This window comes from Drosophila subpulchrella, chromosome 2L, assembly GCF_014743375.2.
Source record: "Drosophila subpulchrella strain 33 F10 #4 breed RU33 chromosome 2L, RU_Dsub_v1.1 Primary Assembly, whole genome shotgun sequence".
In the NCBI taxonomy this organism is placed as follows: domain Eukaryota; kingdom Metazoa; phylum Arthropoda; class Insecta; order Diptera; family Drosophilidae; genus Drosophila; species Drosophila subpulchrella.
The window spans coordinates 24375092-24399203 of NC_050610.1; the positions used below are offsets into that span (position 1 = coordinate 24375092).

At 36.4% G+C, this 24112-nt stretch overlaps 2 protein-coding genes across 11 annotated transcripts in view; both read right to left on the minus strand.

The window, feature by feature from the left end:
- Nucleotides 1–16594, minus strand: part of LOC119548335 (protein cappuccino) — a 38172-nt gene extending 21578 nt beyond the window's left edge. For 2 of the 9 annotated variants that reach the window (XM_037855529.1, XM_037855526.1), the window contains exons 1-2: nucleotides 16331–16587; nucleotides 3466–3793 (exon numbers count right to left, since the gene is read on the minus strand). In XM_037855529.1, the coding sequence (XP_037711457.1) occupies nucleotides 3466–3793; nucleotides 16331–16510 (508 nt within the window). In that variant the 5' untranslated portion in view covers nucleotides 16511–16587. Of the gene's footprint in view, nucleotides 1–3465; nucleotides 3794–5995; nucleotides 6461–16330 lie in introns of those variants that run through there. The other 7 variants (XM_037855534.1, XM_037855533.1, XM_037855525.1 and 4 more) reach the window with 6 other exon arrangements.
- Nucleotides 16595–16659: 65 nt separating this feature from the next.
- LOC119548336 (hemicentin-2) overlaps nucleotides 16660–24112 on the minus strand; it is a 105001-nt gene continuing 97548 nt past the window's right edge. For both annotated transcript variants that reach the window (XM_037855539.1, XM_037855538.1), the window contains one exon: nucleotides 16660–19536. In XM_037855539.1, the coding sequence (XP_037711467.1) occupies nucleotides 19508–19536 (29 nt within the window). In that variant the 3' untranslated portion in view covers nucleotides 16660–19507. The remainder of the gene's footprint in view (nucleotides 19537–24112) is intronic.

Here is a 24112-nt window from a genome sequence, read left to right on the forward strand (position 1 = left end):
GTAACAACATAAATGGGTTTTTAAAATAAATAAATAAAACTTAGGGCCAAATCAGTTGGGAAATATTAAAATAAAAGTGTAGATATCAACATTTGCCATGATTTTTCCCTGGGTGTACAATGTACACTGTACATGTGTTGGTATTATTGGTTGTGTGTGTTTGTGGGAGTGCGTGGGTGTGGGCTTAATTGAGCACGTTGCTAAAACTCCGCCAAAGGCTGCAGTTTCCCTCAAAAAAAGGAGTCCTAAACCAAAACTCAACGATGGGATGGTAAATCCACCTCCTCCAAATTTTCCTCGGCTTTCCATGGTTTTTCCATCTGCTCTGGGGTATTTGATTTCGTTTGCACAGTTTGAGGATGTGTTTTCGTAGGGAGCCACGATTTTTGGCTCCTCGCCAAGTTATGCTCAACAGAAGTATTTATATCACAAACAAATTGATTTAATATAAATAAAGAGGAACATAATTAAATTAGAGGCTTTAAAACGCAAAAGATATCGCTAGGGAAAGCCTTACATAGAGAAATGTTTTTCTGTTACATAAACAGAGTGTTAGTTAGCACAAAGAGGTATTAAGGACAAAGAAATATTATGAAGAACATAGGAATTGAGTACTTTTTTGATAACTGTTTCGAATAAAATGTAATTCAAACATTTTTGTATTACTCAATCAGTGTCGTTGGTCAAAAATTGATTACAAAAACAGAAGAAAAATATTGTACAATTTAATAAAGTTGGTTACACGGTACACTTTGTATTCGAGCGGTACTGATTGTCGGTACTTTATTCCTCGAACCCTATGCGATTTCAGGGGGTTCCCCTCCCCATTCCGCACCTCCTTTGGGCGCTCCTTTCTTGGCCCCATGAATTATGAATTTATGCATTGAAAAGGCTCCGAAAACAGCTGGGTGCGTGCGAGTGAATGAAAGGGAGAACCGCGTTGGGGGCTATGGCTATATCATCTCTCTGGGCTGAAAGGGAATTTTTGATATAGGAGACCTCTCCCCGAATCCCTTCCTCGGCGGGGCACGTTTAGGATTTTTCGTTGATTTGATTTTAGGCTTTGCCGCGCTGCAATGCCAAAAAGCTTCTTGCATCCGAAGGCTGGAGGAGGCGGTTTTGATGGAGCCTCACTTTTCGCCTCTGAATTGCTTTTTGATATGCGCCTCAGCCTTGAACGCGTTTTTCGCATCTTTGTAAAAGCGCGCGAAAAACAGAGGCCCAAAAAAAAAAGAAGTCCATCAAAAAAGTTTTGCCGAGTTAGTTCGCATCAAAATTGAATGCATTTTGGAACCAACAAGTTTTTACTAATCATTAGTATGTAAGAATTTGACTGAAATAGTTGTTTTAAAATGAAGTATTTCGTTTAAAAGGGAATACAAATTTATTAGATTTTTTTATTAATGAAAACTTTTATTATGAATGAAAAGTGAAGTTTTGGTATTATTAATTTAATTAGGGCACCTTAACTTCTTTATATTTTAATAGAGTTTTTATCCCTTAATTTCTTATAGTGGGTAATTTAATTGGGGTATATTAAAGTCCATAAAAAAGATATCTATTTATCGAGCAGCCCTGCCATTTAAAACTATTTCCTTTGCTAACAAGAGCATTAAGAGTTCAGTTTTCGCGCGTCGTAATCCTTTTCGCCCATCCAAATATTTTCCCAGCTTTGTGTGATTTTTTGGCGCTCGTTTTTTATTTGGGCAGTACGAGACGCCTGCAGCTTTTGAACTCGTCGCGTTTTTCTTATGGCTGTTAATAGACAGTCGTGAGTTTTTGAAGTGGGTCTCTGTTCCTTGGACCTGTTTTTTGGGTTCTGTTTTGTGTTTCTGATGTCTGATGCTTTTTTTATGGTTTATTTTTTCGCATTTTCAGTTTCCCAGTTGCTGAGTTATGATGGCGAACGTGCTTCGGAGCTTCTGTTTATGTTTTGGTGTGTGTGCTGCCGCTTGGCTTAATATTTTTAAAGGGGGCATCTTAAAGATTTCACATGAATAACTAAAATCTATAAATTTTTGATTTCACTTTGCCAAAAAAGAGAAAGAGAGAAAAACACAAGAGCGCTCTAAGTAAAAAATATTATTTTGCCAAGGCAAAATGCCAATAAGTTACAAGCTGCCGAAAAACTTCGGAATTTTTGGCTTCGATGAAGGATGATATATAAGTGGGAAGAAAATCGTGGATAAGGGGAGTTTTTGTAAGGGAAGAAGGTGTCTCAACAACAACAAATATAACAACAGAGGGAAGCTGGAAAATTCGGAAAGTCAAGCGTTGGGAAAAAAGGGTAGAAAAATAAAGAAACGGAAGGGTGAAAGAAATTTCATAAAAAACTTCAATAAAAAGTTTATTTTTTGTTCGCTTTCTTGTTGTTGTAAAAGTTTTCCGAAAAATTCTTATTTAAACTCCGCTTAAATTGCAATAAAGTTGAGTTGAAGTGAGTTTGATGGACAGTCTGTTTCAATAATTTTAAAGCTCGAGGATGGGTAGTTAAATAAATTGTATTAAACATAAAATGTTATGAATTGTATTACTTTCATGTATAATTCCAAGCTCAGAAGCTCACATTTTATTCAAGAAACAATGTGCAAAATGCACAATAAATATTTTAATTGCAAGTATTAAACTGGCATCAATTAAACTCATCGATTAGGTGAAAATATAGTTGATAATTAATGAAAGAACACAATTAAGGCAACTAACGATTGCACACAATTATCCATTTAAATGCCAATTATTTCCTTCTCACATTTCTGACAAATTTAATTGCTGTCATATTGGGTTTCCTACTGAATATAAAAAGATTTCCAAATGAATGTTGACCAGATGTCAATTGAAGCAAGTTGACAATTGACCTTACAGCTCCGGGAGGCACTGTAGTCTGAGGCTGCAGAGTTCTTTATTAAAAAAAGGCTCCAAACAAAAAGTAAAAATAAAAGTTGAAAAATTCGTAGCAACAATAGAGGTAAAAATAAAGTTGGCATATTGAAAAATGCAAGAAAGAAAAAAGGGCAAACGGTTTTTTTAGAAATAGAAAAGCTGACAAACTGAATTTGATGCACACCAACAATAACATCCAGAATTACAACAACAAATAAAGTTAAGTCCTCAACAAGGAATAAACAATATAAATAGCAACAGCAAAAAATGACTGCACAGAGAAAAATAAACCAGGTTTTTGTAAAATATAATTGTATTTTGACAAATCATATTTTTGTAAATTAGTTTAAATGCAATATTATAATAAATCACATAAATTGGTAGTATATCTTTATTTTCAATAAAGAGCCATAAAGTTGTATAAACAAAATTTATTTTTAATATATTTATATATTGTAAGTATTCTTCAGAGTTCTTTTAAAATAAGTAACTAGGTTACATATTTTTAAGAACTCTGTAAAATTCCATTCAAACCCTTTTATTTTTTCTCTGTACACTGCTATGGGAAATTTGAAATTGACTTACGAAAATCGATTTGTTCGGCACTGGCATTCAATTGTCTATGCTCCACTTCCGTTTCCGCTGCGGTCCAATCGCAACTTCCGTCGCCGCCGCCCGCCAAATTGACCTCTAGACTCGAGCCCGTTTTCGGCGAGTGTAGGAATGCCTCGCGAATGCGTTTCTGGCCCATCAAACGGCTGAGGACGCGAACTCGGCTGTTCCGCCTTTCGACAAGGGCCCCGCCCACTCCGCCCGCGACTCCCACCCGCAGAAGACTGGCGCCACCTGGCGGTGACTTTTCATCGGTGTTCGCCGAGCGATTTTGCGAATTCCCCATGTTGTTGTGGTCGTGCTGCAAAAGAAGTTTACAAAAATCAATTAAAAAACTTTTCAATCAGTCGCATTGTTTGCTTCGGGTTTTCAGCAATTTTTTCTTCATACAATTTTACCAGGTTTACTCTATGAATGCGTGGGGGTTTCGTGAAGTGGGTGGCGCAATTTCAAAAAGGGGAGAAATTTACGATTTAAAATACGTTTACAAGAATTTTTAAATTTTATATTTGTGGTTGGTTATCTATGCAATATTTGTTTTATTTAATGAGGGGAGTGTTTGGGAATCCTTGAAACATTGAAAATGTTAAGGTTAAAAGGGTAAAAAAATACTTAAGAATAACTTGCTGAAATATTTTGATCTAAAATATCTAGGGCTAAAATAATTATATTTTAAAGGTAAATAAAAATGTTCTAGTTTAAATAAAGTGAAATAAAAAGTTGTTTAGAAATCATTGAAGACCATTTATTATTCGGTCAACCGCACAACTAATTTTCCCTATTTTTGTCTCCGTTTCTAGAGCTAAAAACTTTTTTGGTTGCGAAAATGTTGCAGAAATATGAAATGAATTAGTGGCACAGGTAGCTGAAGGGGTCTGCGTTGGTTGACAAAAGTTGCTACTTTAGTTGTTTGATTTCTAAAGGCAAGTTCATTTGCTGGGAATGGTAGAAAGTGGCGGGGGATTCCTTTGCGGCTGGTTGTGAGTTGCTGTGTGTCAATAGTCGAAAAGTACCCGAGGCCATCGAAATTGCAGCTGCATCTGAATGAGAAATCGTTGTTCTCCCTGCGAATCTGCTCCTTATTTTCCCCCTCAACTGTAAATTGAACTTTTACTTTTTAACAAGTTTGGACGAGAAATTTTCCACCGATAATGATCATTAAAGAGAGATTTGGGTTTGTGCCACAAAAGGTCGGGGGATAACCTTTGTTGGACATCTGTCAGGTGGTCGATTCGGGAAAAGTTTGTGGCTGTATTGAAATGCATTTGCATTTTTGCGAAACTTTTTGACTCAAGGTTCGGAAAGATATTTTCAACAATTAAAAATTTAAGGTGGCGAATAACGAGTTTTTTATGCCAGTCACTAGGTGTAAATCGAATTTAAGGTGAAATTTGCTGCCATAAATGGCACTACCTATTTTTATTTGAAAACCTCCCAGGTAATATCTTATCTAAATCCCGAACAGTTTTTTACGTTTCCACTCGCCATATTTTTTATCTCTAACTACACCCAAATATATAGGTTTGATGACGTTTGTTTGCTATCTCGCACCCGATAAAACCACCTTGGTTTTTTTGCCTATCCCATCAATCAAGTTCAATGACTTAATATTTCGCACTTCCATACAAATTTTTAACTTTTATTAATCGGAAAGAGAGAAAAAGAGGAATTTAGAGCGCGGAAGCGAGGTGGACGAAAATATATATTCTGTGAACTCACAGCTCTCTCATAAATCACAATAAAAAGAAATTAGAAAATTTTTTATCGGACGTAGCCAAAGAAGCCACCTTGTTTTTATTAGGCCTCGAAATGGTCGGCTAATTGAAATACTCGAAGGGGAAAAAGGGAGAGGTGTTAGGAATTGTTCACCAAAATTAATTGGCAGCAATAAATTGCTGGCTGTTGTCCGCCCACGTGACTCATTTTCAGTTTCTGCTTTCTTATTTGATGTCCTTTTCGAGTAGCGGCAGGACCAGAATTTTAACACCCTCTTAAATTAAATTATTACTCTAAGGAATTTAAAAAATAATTGTAACATAGAATAAAATTCCACAACCTAAAAATCTCTTTTTAAATATTTAATTAAATATTTATTTACTTAGGTTCATATTCTGTACTTTAATAATCATTTAGAATTTATTTAATATTCCTAAAAGTAAGTGGCATTTCAGGGTGTATAGGAGTGTTTATTTTCTTTGCCTCTCAGCTCTTAAATGTTCGCTGTCCTTCACGCAAATCAGTATTCAATTATGAAAAAAGTAAAAACATGAAGTGTAATGAGGGGAAAAGTGGCGAGGGAAGTGAAAAGAGGCCTTTCCAAAGGAAAAGCACGCGAAACACATTTTCTTAATTGTGTCAAAAGCGCAATTTTGTGCAATTTGTGTGAAATGAAAGTGAAAGTAAGGCCCACAAAAGTACACACATATATACATAAAGGTAAGGCGAAAGCTTACGCATCTAAAACTCACGCCCACCAGTTGAAAAGGGAGGGCAGTACCAGTACCTCTCTTGTTTCCGGAGCAATTTGCTGGACAAATCTGCTTTCTTTTTTTGTGTTTTTCCTCACGGGCGCGGCAAACTTAAATTTTTCTCTTTCACTCGCTTTTTCTTATATTTTTATTTTGATTGTGTTGCGGGGATGTTTTTTTTTTTTTGTGTGCTAATGCGTCAGTTTCGTGAGGTTTTCTATTTCCGCACTTCGGTTTCACTTGGATTTCCACTGTTTGGTCTCGGGATCCGACAATATCCGTTTCCGCCTCGAATTTGTGGCTTTTCTCTGGCTCATTATACCAGTATATTCACTATTTAATTGCAAAATGCAGGGAAAGCGAGGAAAATGCAACTGCAGCTGTCAGATGAAGTGTCACAACAAATCGGCAGCCGAAGGGAAAACCGAGCGCCATCAGCTGACTCACGGTCCTAGGACAACAAATAAACCGTGGAGAAACACGAGGCTCCAGCGGGAAAAATCGATGGCACACTGACTGAGGCTCCGGCGAAACCCGAGAACCCGTCTCCACGAGAGAGAATAGTCGGAGAACCCCAGTATTTCGGGGGAGAGAACCAGAGAACTCGGCCTGATAACAGCTGAGCGCCCGTGTTATGCCTTTGTTTATTACTTTTCAGATTTTGGCAAGGGTTGTGGGCTTTTCGGACTTTCCAATACCCTTCGCTACAGGTTCAGCACATGGGGAAAAAATATTTTGATTTTTCCATGGATTTGATTTGAGATTATATAAAAATATACTTGGAAAATATAGAAATAATTTTAGATTAATTAAAATTAATAATAGTTAGTATTTTTTTAGTTATTTTAAGATTAAAAAAGGAGTCTGCAGGTCATACACAAAGTAATATATAATATTAAGAGAATATCAACATTAAAGTTCGAAAAAAGACCTAATAGAAAAACTTGGAGTTCTAAGAGGGTAAAAATAAGACATTTGTGCAAAGAAAACCTAAAAATAAACCTCAAATCAGATCAATTAAGCCATGGCATTCCAGTTACATTTTTCATTGTGTAAAATCATTATCCTTAGTTCTTAATATTATGCATAACACAATTCCAGATGTTATCCCCCTTTGTGACTTCAGATTTATTTACGAGCAGCTTCAGTCACTCTCCATTAGTCACTTTGCTGTCCGGTGGTTTTAATTCAGATAGAGATCCCCTATAATTGTAGCTCAGATCTCGGTCAGGCAAATCGAGTCCGTCGGCTCATTAGCAACGCCGGGAATTGGGGACTTAATGTCGGGGTTACGATATCGGGTCACTCGCCATGAGTCATTGTCCCGGCACAATCAACCGACTCGCAAATCGCACACGGATATACAACAGTGGAGCCCACAAATACAAATACGAATGCGAATGCGACTGGTCCCCGGGCAATTGCAATTGTGATTTTATGAGCTTTTCCGGGCAAGCTTCTGTGGGGGGCTTTGGGCATCGATAGCACGGCTTCTGCCGCTGCGGTTTATCCGTGGTCTACATAGAGAAAAATGTACCTAACAGAATCTAACAGAAGAATCAGAATATTAATATAACTAACGCACACTTTATAAGTAGAAGTTAAATCATAATCTTTTTATTCTATATATTTTCCAAAAGTTTCAAGTAAGTATTGTTAAATTAAAAATACAATGTTTCTACTACGTACTTATATTTATTTGTAAAATACTCAACTATGATTTTATCATCGTAGGTTTCTTTTTTCTTTAGACCAAACCTTGTGTTCTTGTGGTATATATTATCCAAATTCAAAAGAAAACTAAATGGTAAAAAATCGTAGAAGGCATCAAAAATACAAATCACAAAGATCTCCTTAAAAATGTATTTTATTTTTAACTTAAATGGTAGGTATAAGTCTTTCTTGCAGTGTAGCATAGCTTATCAAGCCCACCTCTCTTGTTTCGGCTCTCCATTCTCTTTTCAACCTTTGGGCAGTGCGAATAAACGGCCTTTGCATACATAAAAATACAATTCTATTTACTCATTTATAAATGCGACAATAAAATGCTTAGGTCGGCTTGAATGAATGATTAAGGAGGGGAATTTTAAAGAAGAGTTCCCACATCTCAAACGATGATGTAACATTTCGAATGGTACCTATTTTATTGTTTGCCCTCGTAGGTTTCGCTGCTGGTCACCTTATTTCTGATTTTCTTATGTTTGCACAATAGATATAAAACCATAAAAATAGGCTGTTATCGCGGTAAAAGCTTTTGGGGAAGTACTCCAAAAGAATTGGTGCTGATAATAAAGAAAATGTAATTCTAAAGATATACTTTTTTAGAACCAACAATTTAATTAAAATGTTAAAACATTAAAACTTAAATACCAAATTAATTTCAATTTTTAAACGTCACAAATTAGTATTTATTTTGGAAGGTATCCAACAATTTCTGAAATGCAAATACCTCAAATCATGTAGAAAATAATAGACATTATACCCTCTTTTGGTTAGAGCATTTAAATCGTATTACTCTTTATCTTTGCTTTTGTTTTTATGGTATTTTTGTTATTCTCCGTTGAGGCGTTAATTTTTTGCGACTTTTCGCACATTTCTTGTTTGTTTTTGTGGGTCATGAGCATGTGTATATAGTGCACTGCAAAAAACGCATATGACTTAAGATACTTTATTTTCATTCAGACAAGTGGCTTAGAATGAATTTTATTTCAACACAACTTACTAACTATACAAAACATGTGATTACATTTTCATTCAGCACTTATTAAAGTATTTTGGTGATGATTTTCTGAGTGTGTACAGAATATCGCAGTTGTAGCTACTAGTGCTCAGCTGATAAGCCGTTTATTGGTGCCTGGGCACTTTGATAAGAAGCGAACTTACGGATGGACAAATGGACCGAGTGACGGAATGACAACTGGACATGCTTTGCCGGGGGTCACGTTCTCGCAATCCGATTAGATTTATGCATTTCGTAACTCATTAGCCGACTCAGATGCGATTTGCTTCACTAACGAAGGGAGAATCACAGCTACGGCAAAGCCTTTTTAATTAGCTCATGAAAGATTTCCCAATTTAATTGGATCTAATGCATGCTGGGGAGTGGAAAGATGGCAAGTGGGAGGATGCGAAGGGATGCCACGCAAAGTTCGCTGCTCAAAATGTTGCAACTTGGATCTGGATCTGGGGTTTTGGGACTGGCTGGGATTTTAATTAATTTTACACGACATCTTCGGTGTGCGGAGGCCCTGGGAATGCATTTTGACACATTGTTTGACAAATTGCCAGACGCCGGGGACACACAGGTACACACACGCACCTCCAACAAAAGATACACCCGAAGGATGCGGAAAAAGTCGCCAAAGACAGGAGTGCAGGTAACGGAATCATCAAAGCTAAACTTGAAGGCAACTTGTGCCGTCGACGTAAAGTTTAATGCCAAAAGGCAACGCAAAGCTGCCGGCGAAGCGGCCCACAAATTTGAAAGATCCAATGGCGGCGCATAGAAGGGGTCTTAGATTGTTGGAATAAACTTGCCCAACAGGATGTAATTATACAAACTTTGTTAAAAAGTCATTTCTTTCTGTAAAGGAATATTACATATTATCGCGTGGAAGTACACATAGTAACGAAGGGCACCTTGTGAAAAAACCTTTTCATATACCCAAAAAATGCATATTTTGAGAGATCATAACAAGTGATATATCCACAGAAAGGTGTTGTTAAAACTTTAATTCTTAGTTGAGCTAAACTTCTATATTCCGTTAAACAAAAATGGCCTTTTCGTGCGCCCCTGTCACCCACACGCAGGTGCAGTGAACACAACTATGTTGCACTAACTGCGCTTTCTGGCAGTGGGCAAAATGTCGCCGCAACAGGGCGTATGAGCAACGTCTGAGCCAAGCACAAACAGCAACAATGGCAACAACAATCATCATCTGGCCGGAGCATCCAATACGCTCCAGGGGCACCTAAAACGCCCCCCTTTCGGACCCCCATTTCGCCCAGTCTCTAACCCCCTTTCGATGCCATGACAAAGTCAGTTATGGTCAATAAAAAGCAATGCGACAATGAGAAAACTCCAGCGATTGGAACACTGCTGTGCTGGGGGTACACTGAGAAAAACCACAATTTTAATACGCTTTTAGAATTTTACTTTTGAAAATATTTCAGTTAATTTTTTAATTTGCTATAATGGTATATTAATCATAAAAAAACAGGTTCATAAACTGAATGTTGCATACCCATTTCCATTTCGCATTTCTAACAAACAAGCACTCATTTTTTGAGTATAAAATATCAGATTACCTTAAAAATAAGGGAAATTTTAAATTGTTCTTCTTTTTATTAAAATGCTAAACGTTTAATTATTTGTAATTCCCTTATTTCATTAAAAGTTTATTTTGTTCGCTGTGTTGCGAATTTTGGCTTGTTGCAAGTGGGACGATGGTAGCCTGCAGATGGCGCTCGAGTGCACCGGCGGCTGTTGCTCTAGAGATGATAGCGTGAAATTGCACGGAATTGGCTAAAAGGGGTCACAAACGTGGGCGGTGAATCAAAATGGCCGGTGGGCTGCGGACCTAATGAAAGGCGTGTTTGGCCTTTATAATCAGGCTTGACCGAAAGGAAAGGGAAATCAGCGTAAACCACTTGAACACATATGCCCAAAAATATCGCGATTAACTTTTCAGGAATAGCAATCATAAAGGTTCTGAGTGAGCTAAACTCTAAAATTTAATCACATTTTTCGATCCAATAGTTCGCTCCTGAAACACTACCTTTTTGGGGAAAATTGCCATTGCCTATCCAACGATTCGTTTAAAATCCTTAAAGCAAAACCTTGAATGCGGAACGAAGCTTGATCACTCAGCACTAGAAAATTGACTTCCACAGCTGAAATTGCGTGTCCCCCGAAAAATCAGCAGAAATGCAACCGCAATTTTGCAGAGACCACTTTTAGGGCTCTCCGAAAATCAACGCAAAAGTTTGACCAAAAAAAAAGGAAATTACCGTGTTGCGACGAAATGAAAATTATTTTAAATTATATCCCTGCCAACCCAATCCAACAGCCACCACAACCACATGTTAGCCCAAAAATGCCAGAGACAGGTTACCAAAATGTATCCTGGTTGGTGCGAAAACACATTTTGGACATTTTGTAGATACAAGTGGCTCTAATTTTTATTTGCGTTGAGTTAATTTCCACTGTGAAAACTATTTTCGAATTGGCGAGCGGGCGGAGATCACTGGAGTTCTAAAATAGCTTACAAAGGTGTCTAAAATTATGCAAATAGATATGGTATTTTTACTGCCTACTTTTAGGCAACCTTTAAGAGATGTAAAAACGAAAAAACAACGATTTTAATTGACAAAAACTGGACATTCAGACCTTTAACATCCGGCTGAAAGTACCCACTTGTAGTAATTTTTTCTGGATCGCCCCCAATGACCCTTTACCGACACAGGGTCGCACCCACACCCTTACACCCCCACACACACAGCCAAGCACTTGGGGGAAAAGAGACAGACAGATCGGGAACATTCGCATTGGACACCGTTTGCAGTGCTGCAACTTTAATTGCTTTGGTGGTTTGTGCCAAATTAGATTCTGCGGTTTTGTCGCGTCGCCATTCCGGTAATCGAGGGTGTACTGTACGGGCGGGTGAGGATTTCGGGTGGTGTCTTGGCCATGGCCTTTTCCCCAAACTCCATCGAACTGAAGCCAAAAGCTGACGCTGACGCCCATCAATTAAACTTGTCAATGAGAATGCGAGGCAACAGCAGGAACAGCAGAAATAGCGACAAGAACCCGGGGAATAAGAAGTAATGGTAAGGGGTCGGGGGCAATAGAGGGTTAAACAGGGGTTACAGAAGGGAGCTAAAAACCTAACATCGACTGAAAGTTAACTACATTTCACCCGCTCCACTGCCATTCAAATTAGGTTTCTGTTCAAGACATGCATACGTGTAATTTGATTGGGGTTGTAGCAAATGATATCTATATAGTCGTCTTATCCAAGTAAAATATTTAAAAATGGACTCGGGGACTTTAATCGCTTTGTCGCTCACTACGGCTTTAAAATTACTTTTAAAGGTGTCTAAAAGTATGCAAAAATATATTTTGAGTCCTGAAATCTAGTCCAGCAAATACTTTTATACATTTTTATAGTTGAGATTAAAGTGTAAATTTATAGAATTACTAAGGATAATACATTTATTGTAAAGGTTTCCCTTACATACCATTACGTACTATTTGTTCAACACATCTTGTGTATTTTTTCCAAACCTACACAGAGAGGAAAAACCAAGAACATTGTGATTGAATTGATCACATTCGTTCTTAAAAACCGTGTAAGCACAAATGTTCTTATTTTGATCCGAATGTTCTTGATTCTAGAACGAAATGGTAGGAACTAAAAAAGTGAAATGAGATGATTTCGTTATATTTTCAAGTTGATTTTGGTTTTAATTTAAGAACATATTTGGATCAATATAATAACATTTTGATATTGATTTTATTTGAATTTGGGATCAAAAGAAGAACATTTTAGACTTGTAAAAGGAAAAAATGAGCTCAAATCGTTCTTGAAATAAGCTAAATACTAGATTGAATACCCTTCCCAAAAAAACGCTAAAATAATAATATTTGGCTTGTAATAGTTTTTTACTTTTATTGAATTGTAATATATATGGGATATGTATATAATATGTGATTAATTACAGGCTTAAATCTCTTATAACATTAAGGTATATATACAAGCTTATAAATATTTAAATCTAAGGTAATGTTTTTTATTATTTAATAAGTATTTGTGTAAGGGTGCACTAGAGAAAGAAATTATATTTTTAATAAGAATAGGTGAGTCTTCATTTTCATTTAATATTTCATACGCTCTATAATGGCTATCAAAAATTGTAGTTTCTGATTGCTGGCAAATTATAAATACATTTTCATTAACCAGAACTAAATCTACAACTTTTTATGTTTCTGTATATATTTACATACATATGTATAAATAAGTGGTTATGTATGTATGTAAGTATAAACACACGTGGAGACGAACGAATTTGTCTTTTCCGAATTCTTTAAAAAACACTTGCACTTAATTGCAGCCAAATTTCCGTATAAAAGCAAACACTTATACGAACATGTGTACATACCATACATACATACATACGTACGTTTATTTTAGCACAAAAAATGAGAGTAAAAGAGCTGATGAACTTAGGAATTTATACTAACCTTCAAGGAATTTCCTTACGGACTCCATTTTAATATCCTCCAGGAACTTTGACAACTGCTCGTCACTTTCACTTTCCATTACTTTAACTTTAAACTTTTGCAAACCAATCGAAACGCTGATGAAATGTGCCAGCCGAATGGTTCAGAAGAAGAAGAGCAAAGTAGAAGGGTCTAACGCGTGCTGGCTGTTAACCGAAAGATACTAACGCGTTATAAAAAATCCGCAACACACCATTTCAAGTCGAAATGCAACTCACTTTTCGTTCTATTTTTTGTCCCTTCCGTTCTTACTTTAAGAACATATTGAGATTATTGGGTTTCTGAGAAGAAATTGAAATTGATTTAAGAACCACGTGATAAATGTATAACATTTCGTTCTTGATTTGAGAACAATTTTGGTTTAACCAAATTTTAAGTACAAATTCAACTTGATTCAATCACAAAGAGAACATTTTGAGCTCAAAAAATGCCGTTCTCATTTTAAGAACATTTTCAACTCAGATCAGAACGTCAGAATTCTCTCTGTGTAGCTTAAACATTCAGGATAGCCCCCGGCTGGACAAAAATAAAAACAACCGTAGTTCTCAATGCAATCAACAAGGTCCCAGGGATAAATAGCTCCTCATACACATACTCCGTGTAAATGTTATCCCACTTTCGTTGTATTTTGAATATTTGAATAAAAGAACCCAAGGAAAAATGCGGGCTGTCTACTGAAATTTCCATTCCTTGGGCCCGCGGGCCATTGACGTGACTCTCTGGTCTCCGGATTTATCCTGTTGGCCTGTCCTGTCGTTATGGACGCAGTCCTATCTACTATCTCAGCAATTGTACGCACCGAGAAATTGATTTATTTTTGTTTACGCCGAAACAGCAAAAAGTTTACCACATTTTCTGGTCCTCTCCCCACTTTGCCTTTGGCCAAGTTTTAGTTGACTTATTCCAGTGTTTCTTTTGCACAGTAAATAATATTTGATTTTTAAAGGGCAATTTAAATGTAGATTTTTTTGTAATAACCTAATTATTGCACATCTGTGAGCTGAAATTGAATAATAAACTAAGCTTTGTAAAAAAATTGATAGCATGCAAAATACTTTTGTGTTTTAAGTGCCCAGCTGGCCTAGTTTGCTACACTTGTTTCTCTCTGTGTAGCACTTCGTTATCCGCTTCTTGAGAACATTCGGTATAATCCTAATGCTCTCTAATTACATTGGCCAGCAAGTCAACACAGTCAAGGCCACGTTTCTCCCTCTGCCTATTTGAGTTGGCTATGTCCGCTGTCTACTTTGCAGCCCGCTTATCATTTTTTAGCCCTGGCTTAAAGACACTCCTAATTATTGGCCCTCTGGCCAAGAATTCGGCCATTGAACTGGCTCTTCGGGACTTCTTCTGTTTTTGCCGTTGAGCCGTGTTTATGGGGGTGCGACGACACCTGGCGACATCAATTAGGGGGACAGGCGGGGGATTTCCGGTGGGGATTTTTCGGAATGGGAAAACTGGCTAAGAAACCTCTCCTCCTGCCCGAGAAATTTCAAGACGGGTGCACTTTTCTGTTGCCTTGGAAATCACAACACAAGCGTGTTTAAAAGGGGGCAAGTAAAAAGTTACCGCTGAGGTGTTTTTATATGTGTTTTTCAATTTAATGCGGGGTTTCTTGGCAATAAACGTAAATATGACACTGTTTTAGTTCTAAGTGTACTATTAACATTCTAGATTATACAAATATATTTTATGTACTCAAATTTAGAAATTCATCATTATTACTAATTCAGAAACTAAAAAAAATTGTGAAATATTTCTAAATATTAAAAGTGAAAAAAAAACCACTTAACTGAATAACTTAAGGGTTACAATAAATTTATATTGGCTTATGTTTATAGATTTTGTTTGTCAATGGCTTAATAAATAAGCAATAATAAACAGTTAACTAGAAATAGCTCAAATTAATTTCTAACTTCGACGAATCTAAAAATACGGTTTTTTTATTTAAACTGTGTAAGTACTTGTGATTTGGATGTCCTTCCGTTAATCACTTACAGTTCTAGAAAATCATATAATGCATTTCAAGCACAAACATACAGCGCCACATGCTTAACAAGCATTTATATTTATTTTCCCTGAATAAAGAAAAAATTTTTCTTCTTCTGCGTTGTGGAAATTTATGAAGGGTCCTTCACAAATGGCCTACGACCCCTACTCTGCGCCCCGTAAGCCCCCTTTGCACCTTGGGGGTGAAAAAACTGGAAAAAGCATCAGACGAGCAAAATGGCAAGCAATAAAAATAATTGCAAATTTCGAAATTTAAGTGGAGGCGTGTGGCACGTTTAAAGTGGCGCCTCAGCTCCCTTAACCTCGCCCCTAAATCTCCATCCCCCAATTTTCCCCACTTTCCAAACAATGGCGAAAAACAAAAAATGTTCAGCGCAGTGTAAAATCTGCGAATCGCGGTTTTCTTTTTCACTTTCCCTCGGTTTGTGTGTGCTTTTGTTTTTTACAATCTGTTTCGCAACTCACGTAAAATATAAGGTAATTTGTGGAAATTTGATGTTTATCGTAAATTGTTTTTTATTTGCACAATGTCACCATTTTGCGGTTTGCCAGCAGCGCAAACTTACACACACATGCAGACTGACACGCGAAAGCACGCACACAGGCGCACAGCGGTGGTCAGGGTTGCCAAGCTGACAAAAAATAATACAAATTATATAACAAATAGATTTATCCTTAAATGGGGCCTTTAAAAAGAGAAAATTGAGTTTATTTACTGCATATTATTTTATTTAAAATGGGCTTAAAAATATTTTATTATTAGTACTTCGATTTTTTCTTTGAGTTTCCATTTTGTACAGCTGTTCCCTCTTTTTCGATTAAATAGTATTTATTATGTTGTAAAAAAAAATCAATTAAAATAAAACCTGTAATTTTCAAGTATTATTCCTACATTATATTTATTTTTAAATATCTCTGAAATAGGTACAACATTTTCGAGAGCCCAATTCCCTTGAAACAAAAACGAGTCCTTTGTAGGAGTATCCCCCTCACGAACCCAATTGTATTCCACCTTAATTGTAAGCCCCGAAAAAAGAGGAAATATGGTAAAAACAATTGCAAACATTTTTCAATTTACCTGCACGGCGGACACGCCTTTCCTCCTCCTGTTGTTTACACCGCTTTTTATTGCATTTTTCGGGGTGCTTGATATTTTGGGCTTAATTGTAACACGAATGCCCCAGTGCAGAAGTGCAAACAAAGTGATGGCTATGACCAGAAGAATCGGACCGCACTCCTCGACTTTGTATCTTATCATTTTGACCAAAAAATGTTGGAAAAAAAAAATAACGAGAAGAAAACACAAATTTTGACAGAATTTGGCAGGCCTAACCCAATCGAACGGTGTAGACAAACTGTTTGGTTTAATTTTCATTTTATTTACTTTATAATTATCGTATATTCTGTTTTACATTGTATAATATCGTATATCATTACGGTCTAGGTTTACATTTAAAATTAGTTTAATTCTTGTTTGGTTTTGCAATAAAAATGACAGTAAAATGTTACAATCGCCTGGCGTGAACATTTCCGTTGTCTCAGTTTTCATTTGGAGAACAGTTTTTAATAGTTTACATTTAGTTTAAGTGGAAACAATAAAACGCACATTGACAAAATGGACAGTTTAACTAAGATTCAGACTTAGACTAAGGTTTATCGACTATTTTGATCTCTTTTGGTTTTGGATTACAAGTACATTTTGGTTTATATCTAGGTGGATAATGGAAAAATGCTTTTGCGGTCTGAGTTTGTTTGGGGACTAAACTGAAAATATAAACTAATTCTAAATTTAATTTATATAATACATACTTTTAAGTAAAACCAGAAATGATTTCTTTTAAAGTGAAAATGTAATGTGTTTTACTCAGAGCCACACAAACACACTCAAAAATGGAGTTCTTATTAGCTACTCTTTTTTAATATTATTGACCATATTTTAACATATTTATTTCGAATTAAACTGTTTACATAGAATATCTATATCTTTGGTTTACTCTGTTTAAGTATGTACAATATTCTTAAAATTTAATTATCCATTTAATTGGTTTCCATTGCTAGGAGAGGTCTATGCATGCGCAACTTTCATTGAAACATTTAAGTTAATTTACTTAACTTTATTTCCATGCATAATTTGTTGCGCAAACATTCCCAAAAAATACTGATGCTTTTCTCTTTTACATTACTCTTTTTTTGTTTGCCTAACACCAAAATAAATGCTTCAATTATGTGGATTTATTACTTGAATATTTCATAACGGAGCTGAACAAGTATTGGATTAAAGATATTTCCCCCTCTATGTGCAATTAAATATTCTGTGTTTTGCTTTGTTTTTTACTATATCACTGAGTGCTAAAAGGTTTGGTTTTAAATTGGGAAACAAGCGAAAAATCTGTACAACTAAATGTTTTACAACCCGTTTTGATGGCTACAAATTTAATAAATTTTATTACTTTCGGAGTGCAAAAAAGAAGGGCAGCCGAATCAATATTTATAATAACCGTATTCCACCCTCAAGTCGGGTGAAAGTTTTGTAAAAGTTTGGCTGATGATTTTTCGGTAATCACTTTTCACGAATGAAGGCGAAAAGTAAATAACAACCGAAAAAGTATCTGTAATGAACTTTTCACTCAATTTTGGTTCATAAAACAAAAGCATTCTGAAACTCCCCGCAGCTTAACATTTAAATTGAATTCGTTTTGCTGTCTGTTGATTATTCTCTTTTCCGGCTATTATGATTTTATTTGAAAGATTTGCTCTCTTTATGCTAAAAGATAGTTTTTCTATTGTAATTTCCATATTTTGCGGTTTTGTATGTCGCTGTGTAAATATTTTTTTATCTAGTTTAAATGTAAATGCAACTCACTTGGACTTTTGACTGGCAGCGCTTAGTTTAAAAGTTGGTTGCAGTTGCAATTAAATGACTCAGTGTCCGTGTCTACTATTTACAGATGGCACAGTAAATAAATTGATATTTTGTGCTCTGATTTTGCCGAACTGAGTTGCACCGGGGGCTTTGTGCAATGGCAAATTAATTTGCAAATTTACACAATCTAATTTTGGGTCACCGAGGGACCCAGACGACCAATTGTTAATTTGTAATTACAATTTTTGCATTATTATTGCCCGCCGACAATGCGAACAATTGAAATTAGCAGCGCAATTAGTCGAGTTGAGCAAACAAATATTCGTTCCAATTTAATGCCCCAATGGAGACAAAAGCTAATGAGGAGTCGAAAACTTTTGCCAACCTTTCCCCTTTTTTCGCATTGTGTCGAAGTTTGATTTTTATTGGCCATTGGTTTATTTTGACCTGGCCGGGTGGAAAAGCAATTAAATGAACATTTTGTCTCTTTTATTTGATTTAAACGAACACAATTTCCATATTCAGCAGAACGGCCCTAAAAAAGGCAATAGAAACCTCAAAAGGTGGCTTTTGTGTTTGGCTGTCGGTTTAACAATGATTTGACCAGAATAACATGGCGGTATTTTTGCAGTTTGTCACCATGGACCTCAATATTTTGGCCACACGATCGACAAAATATGGAATTCGCTATTATTTAAATATAAATAAAATATGCGGTGGTGGCTTTGGAAATTATATTAAAATTTTTTACGAAATTATGTAATATTTTTGAAACGACTTTTACAAATAATGGTTTTAAAGCCAATTTCAAAAGTCGAAGTGCGCCGAAAGAACCTAAAATAAAGATGGCAAAACATCGACAAACTAACACGTTATTTAATTTATTATGTATTTATAAATAAAGAAAACAAGAATATGCATCAATGCCCAGGACTAAAAGCTGATTTTAAATAAATAATTATAATATTTATCTTCAGAAAACTAAATCGGTAAATTTCTTCATTAAAATAGTCACCATTTTTTTCATATCCCTACAGCTTTTTTTTTTGTACGAGTAATAACAAAATAAAGAGCTTGAGAATTTTATTTTTGTTTTCTATATCTTTGGGTATTTCCTAAAATACTTGTATTTTTACTTATTTCTTATTTTTGGTATTTCTGTAGATTTTTCACATTTACAGCATTTTTTTTGGTTTTGGTCGAAATAGGCAAGCTTTCTCTTAATTTGCTTTTTACGTTTGCATTGCCAGCAATTTTTACGCCACTTAAACAGCTAGAAATTTAAATTTTTTATGTGTTTATTTTTTTGCTATTTACTTACTTAAATGCTTATGTCAAAATGTATTTTGTTGCCGTTTTGTTGCGGGTTGCTGCTCTTAACTGGCAATTAGTTTAATTTGCCAAATCCTGTATTATATCCGCTGCAACGAGAGAGACAAAAATCGATTTGCGTTTAGTGCGATTTAAGCTCATTAATAAATAATGGTGAAATATGCAATTTAAATTAATTAATGCGTGTGTGAGCGGGGGATGATCCACTAAGCTATTAATTTGCAGAAAAAATAAGAGAGATGGGTTGGTTTCTTTTAAGCCCCCATTTTCATTTGGAATTTTAGATTGGGGTCAGACGAATGCTTGCATTATATTTTTATATTTATAGAAATTCGCTCCAAATACATTTGCATTCAATCAGCATAATGCGCTGCTGAATGGGCCGTTTGCACTCGAATTTATTTTGATTTTATTTCTATATATCCTTAGCCATATTTTATCCGCATTATATCCTATGCATCTATATCCCATCCATCGATATTGTGTGTGACTTGAAGCGTGTTGAACGCTGCCATCTCGAAAACCCGGTTCAAATGCCAAAACACTTCACATGCGACGAGGTGCGAGACTTTTCGCAAAATATTCCCCCTTTTCGCTGATTTGAGGCGACACTCTATGCACTTTGACTTGCCTCTGACAATTGCGACTTTTGCATAAATACATTTTCAGCATTTTCCGAGTCAAGTGGTTGTGGAAATCCTCGCTCGTTCGTCTGGCACACAATAAAATACTTTCCGATGCGTTTCTGATGCATTCTGAATGCGTGTGGCGTGGCGCGAAAATGTATCTGCTCGCGAAAGCCGCAATGCATTTTCCGCACAGCTTTCCCGGCTTTCAGATTTTTCCCTCTACGGCTCTACGGCGCCACCCCATGAAACTCAATTAACGCTTTTCGGTTTCCTTTCGCAAAATGTGACACGGTCGTTTGAGCCTTATGTCTGACCGCTTGTTGTTATGTTTCATTACCTAATAAACATTTTATGAGCAGGGCCAGTTGGTCACACAGAAAGACAGGCGGGCCAAATTGGTAAATTGTTTGAAAAGATGCATTACACGCGGATCCCTGCCCATTTTCCTCTTCAGGCTGATTTTCCTCGCTATTTTCCACCCACTTTTCCCCATTTGGCGCCCCGCCTTTCAGCAAACCATTTTGGCCAGGCCGTAATTAACAAGCTGCAAAACGGCTCCAATGGCCTGGCAATGAGTTTCCCGACTTTACTTTTGTTCATCGTTTTTTTCGAGGCTGTAGCTATGGGAAATACTTTCACAGGGGTTTTTGCAGATACAAAGCAACCTTTTAATTTTTAAATGAATTTTAAAATTAATAAAAATAAGCAAAAAATGTAGGAACTGGAAAAATATGAGAGAAATCATAAATTTATTTATTTTAGAAGGTAAACGATTTTAGTAAAATAAGTAGTACCATAACAAATATTTGCACTTATGATTTATTCTTAAGTTCATTTAACAGCATATTCAATATGACATAAAAATGTTATATTTATTTATTTTAAATAATGTATAGATACCTATAAATATACATCTCTAATTTAATATTAAAGACTTTGCAGTAAAGTTATTTTTCAGTGGACTTTCAAAATCCATATGTGATATTTAATATAATTATCTTCTTCGCTGTGAAATAATTTCCCAAAAATTATTAAATAATAGTCATAGCTTTTAGAGTATGCCAAGATCGCTGTGATTTAATTACAAGTCCACCCACTGTAAACGCAGTTAATGTTGACCCCTTGGCAACCCCAAAACCCAGTTTTCCTCCTTTTCCCCGCCTGCAAAACCATCGTGATGATAGTCCAATGGCTTTTGTTGGCCCATAAAACATGTTTCCCGGCCAAATAAGATGCGTTTCGCTGGCAGGAAGCTGTAGCCTGTAGTCTGTAGTCGGTAGCCTGTAGAGCTACCTGAAGCTTCCCGCGACCTCCCACCCCTCCTCATTTTCGCCTGCTCTTGTATTTATGCCTATGAATATTTCATTTAATTGAAGCGCATTCATTACCAACCACACACAGCAAACAGCACCAGCCAAACAACCCCCCTTTTGGCTCTTCCCACCGCCCACCGCCCATGCGACGCCACACTTTTGGCGTTGTAATTAAAATAAATTTATTACGTAAAATGTTTTGCCAAAAAATTTGTCGAAAGTTGTGGCTTGGCCCCATGGCGCAATAAATAATGTGGAAGGTGAGTGTGTGTCTGTGTGTGTGTGGGAGTATCTGTGTGAATGTATGTTTAATGATCTGTGTGCTCTTTGTTTTTGCCACCGTTGCTGTGCGGAAATTGATGCGGTTAATATGCTTCCAATTGTTAATTTTTGCATTTCGTTTTGTGTATTTGCAAAAGCCACAAAATCATACGAAACAAATAAAAAGAAATGAAATAAAATACACAGGGATTGCAGATAGAAACCGAAAACAAAAGCTAAATCTAATCAACAGGAATAACAAACCAACCGAGCGAGCAACCAACAAATTTAATGGATAACCGAAAATTTATGATTACCCCCGTGATTTGGCTAACCGAGTTATTCAATATGCCCAAAATTAATTTGTATTGAATTGACTTCGAAAGGGAAAAGAGTCTAGATGGCAATTCAATATGATTGGAAAATTTAAGTTTGGGTTTAGAACGAACTGAATCTTTTTAGTACTAGGCATAATAACATGTTCCATATGATCTTTATAGTTAAGCTACCAATTCGTCTAATTGATGTCAGTGCGTTTGATGCCAAATGCACTTCGGTTCCTTTTCACAACCCAATCAAATCAACTTCAGCTCAATAGAAATTTAATCACTCAAACGCTGCCAACTGAAATTCCCGGACTTTCCAACCGGACATCGACACCCTAACTAGGAGAAAATGATATCAGGAAGAGCACTAATTGAAATCCACGTTAAAAGCCAACACGGAAAACAACCTGAATTGAATCAAACGCAATGCGCTGCAATTCAATATGGCGAATAGAGCGAGGCACTTGAAATAAAAATGTTTGGCACTGCGTAACCCGCTGCGTGATTCGTATTGTTCGGAATGGGCTCTTCCGGTTTCCGGACTTTGGAGTACACCGCGACGAATCTTCATGATATTAAAAAATAAAAAAAATTGGAAAACATTTAAGGAAATAGAACAGGCTTTGAAAAATGTTTATATAGAACTTTTTTATGCCATTTAAAAAGGTGTCTAAAAGTATGCTGCAAAACAGTATGATGTATTTTGGACTCAAAATAAATTGTTGCATACTTTTGAGAACCCTTTTAAGTGGTTTTAAAGTCCCTCTTATTTTTTCCCAATCATTACTGAGCTATTTTGTTCTATCTGTGTGGGGAGTACTAGTAGATCCCGTAAATCGGCAATTGGTTTGTACAAATCGAGAAAACTCACCAGCTCGAAAGCATTGCATACTTGGCAGCGCAATTTCGGGCATTGAAACAACAGCGAAATTCTTGGCTTTTCGCTGTTTTGTTTGATTCTTTTGTTGTTTTCAGCTGCACGGTCATCAAAGTCAAGAACGGGAGGGCAATATAGAGTGGTTGGGTCTTGAAGGACCGAGAGCGGGTTAACAAAAGTCGGCAGAAGCCCGAGCTTTTATTGCTTTAAACTGGCACTCGAGCTCCACTTGCAGTTCAACTTGAGTCCTGGGCGAAAAAAGAGGTGGTGGCTCAAAAGAAAAGTGAAGCAAATGCCGGGATCCTGAGCTCGTCTTCATCCGAAATCCTCAACTGACACTACGACAAGCCTTTCACCCCATCCTTACTGATTTTGGTTGCGTTTTTTCTGCTTCTTGAGGCAAAGGGTATTTACATTTACTCAACATTTGCCAGCAGAAATAAAAATTGTACTTAAAAGGAATCTTTTTATAAATTTTGAATTTTTAATTTGTCTTCTTTGTTCATCAGCAAAGCTATGTGTATGTAATCTGTTAGAAAAAATATGTGAAATTCTAGCACAAAAAGCGACTTGAGGGCTTAATTTATGTTTTCAATCTGTCTATCTTCTTTCTAAATTTTGTATCACTAATTAATATCAGTTTGAGAAGCAGTTACCCTGTTAAAAACGCAAGAAATACCTTTCCAAGTTCTGCTACTTTTCACTGCCGCCCTCACAATAAGCAACCAAAATATTGTGACTATATACATCGCTTGACTGCCACGAAAATAAAGGCTCAAAAGTTTCTTTATCAATGATCATTAAGGGTATTTGTGGCTTCGTTTGGACCGCAGCTGTTCATCCCTGCCACTTTTTCTTTTCGCCCATCTTGAGTTGGCATGTTTTCTTTTTTTTTCGGTTCTGCTTTTGTTGCTTTGTGGCCAAAAATGCGGCAAAAATGGGGGGAATGTGGGGGAAGTCGAGTCTTTGGCCATGGCTTTTGTTTTAATTGAAATGTTTTTGCTCCTGCGCTGGCTGCTGCTGCTGCTACTGCAGCAAACTGCAGCTGCTTCTCTTTTCTAAGCCGATTAGAAGCAGTTCATAATGTATACGGCTAAATATGAAAGCTGCCCAGGAAGTTTACCCCTCACGTTCTGCTCCGCCCCTCAGAGGTTGGAAAACAATTGTTTTGGTCCACCCTGTGGAGTGGACCGCAATCTCCGCAGTCTCTTTGTCTGTCTGTCTAATTGAAGCAGCATTTAGCAGATACCACGGCGTAT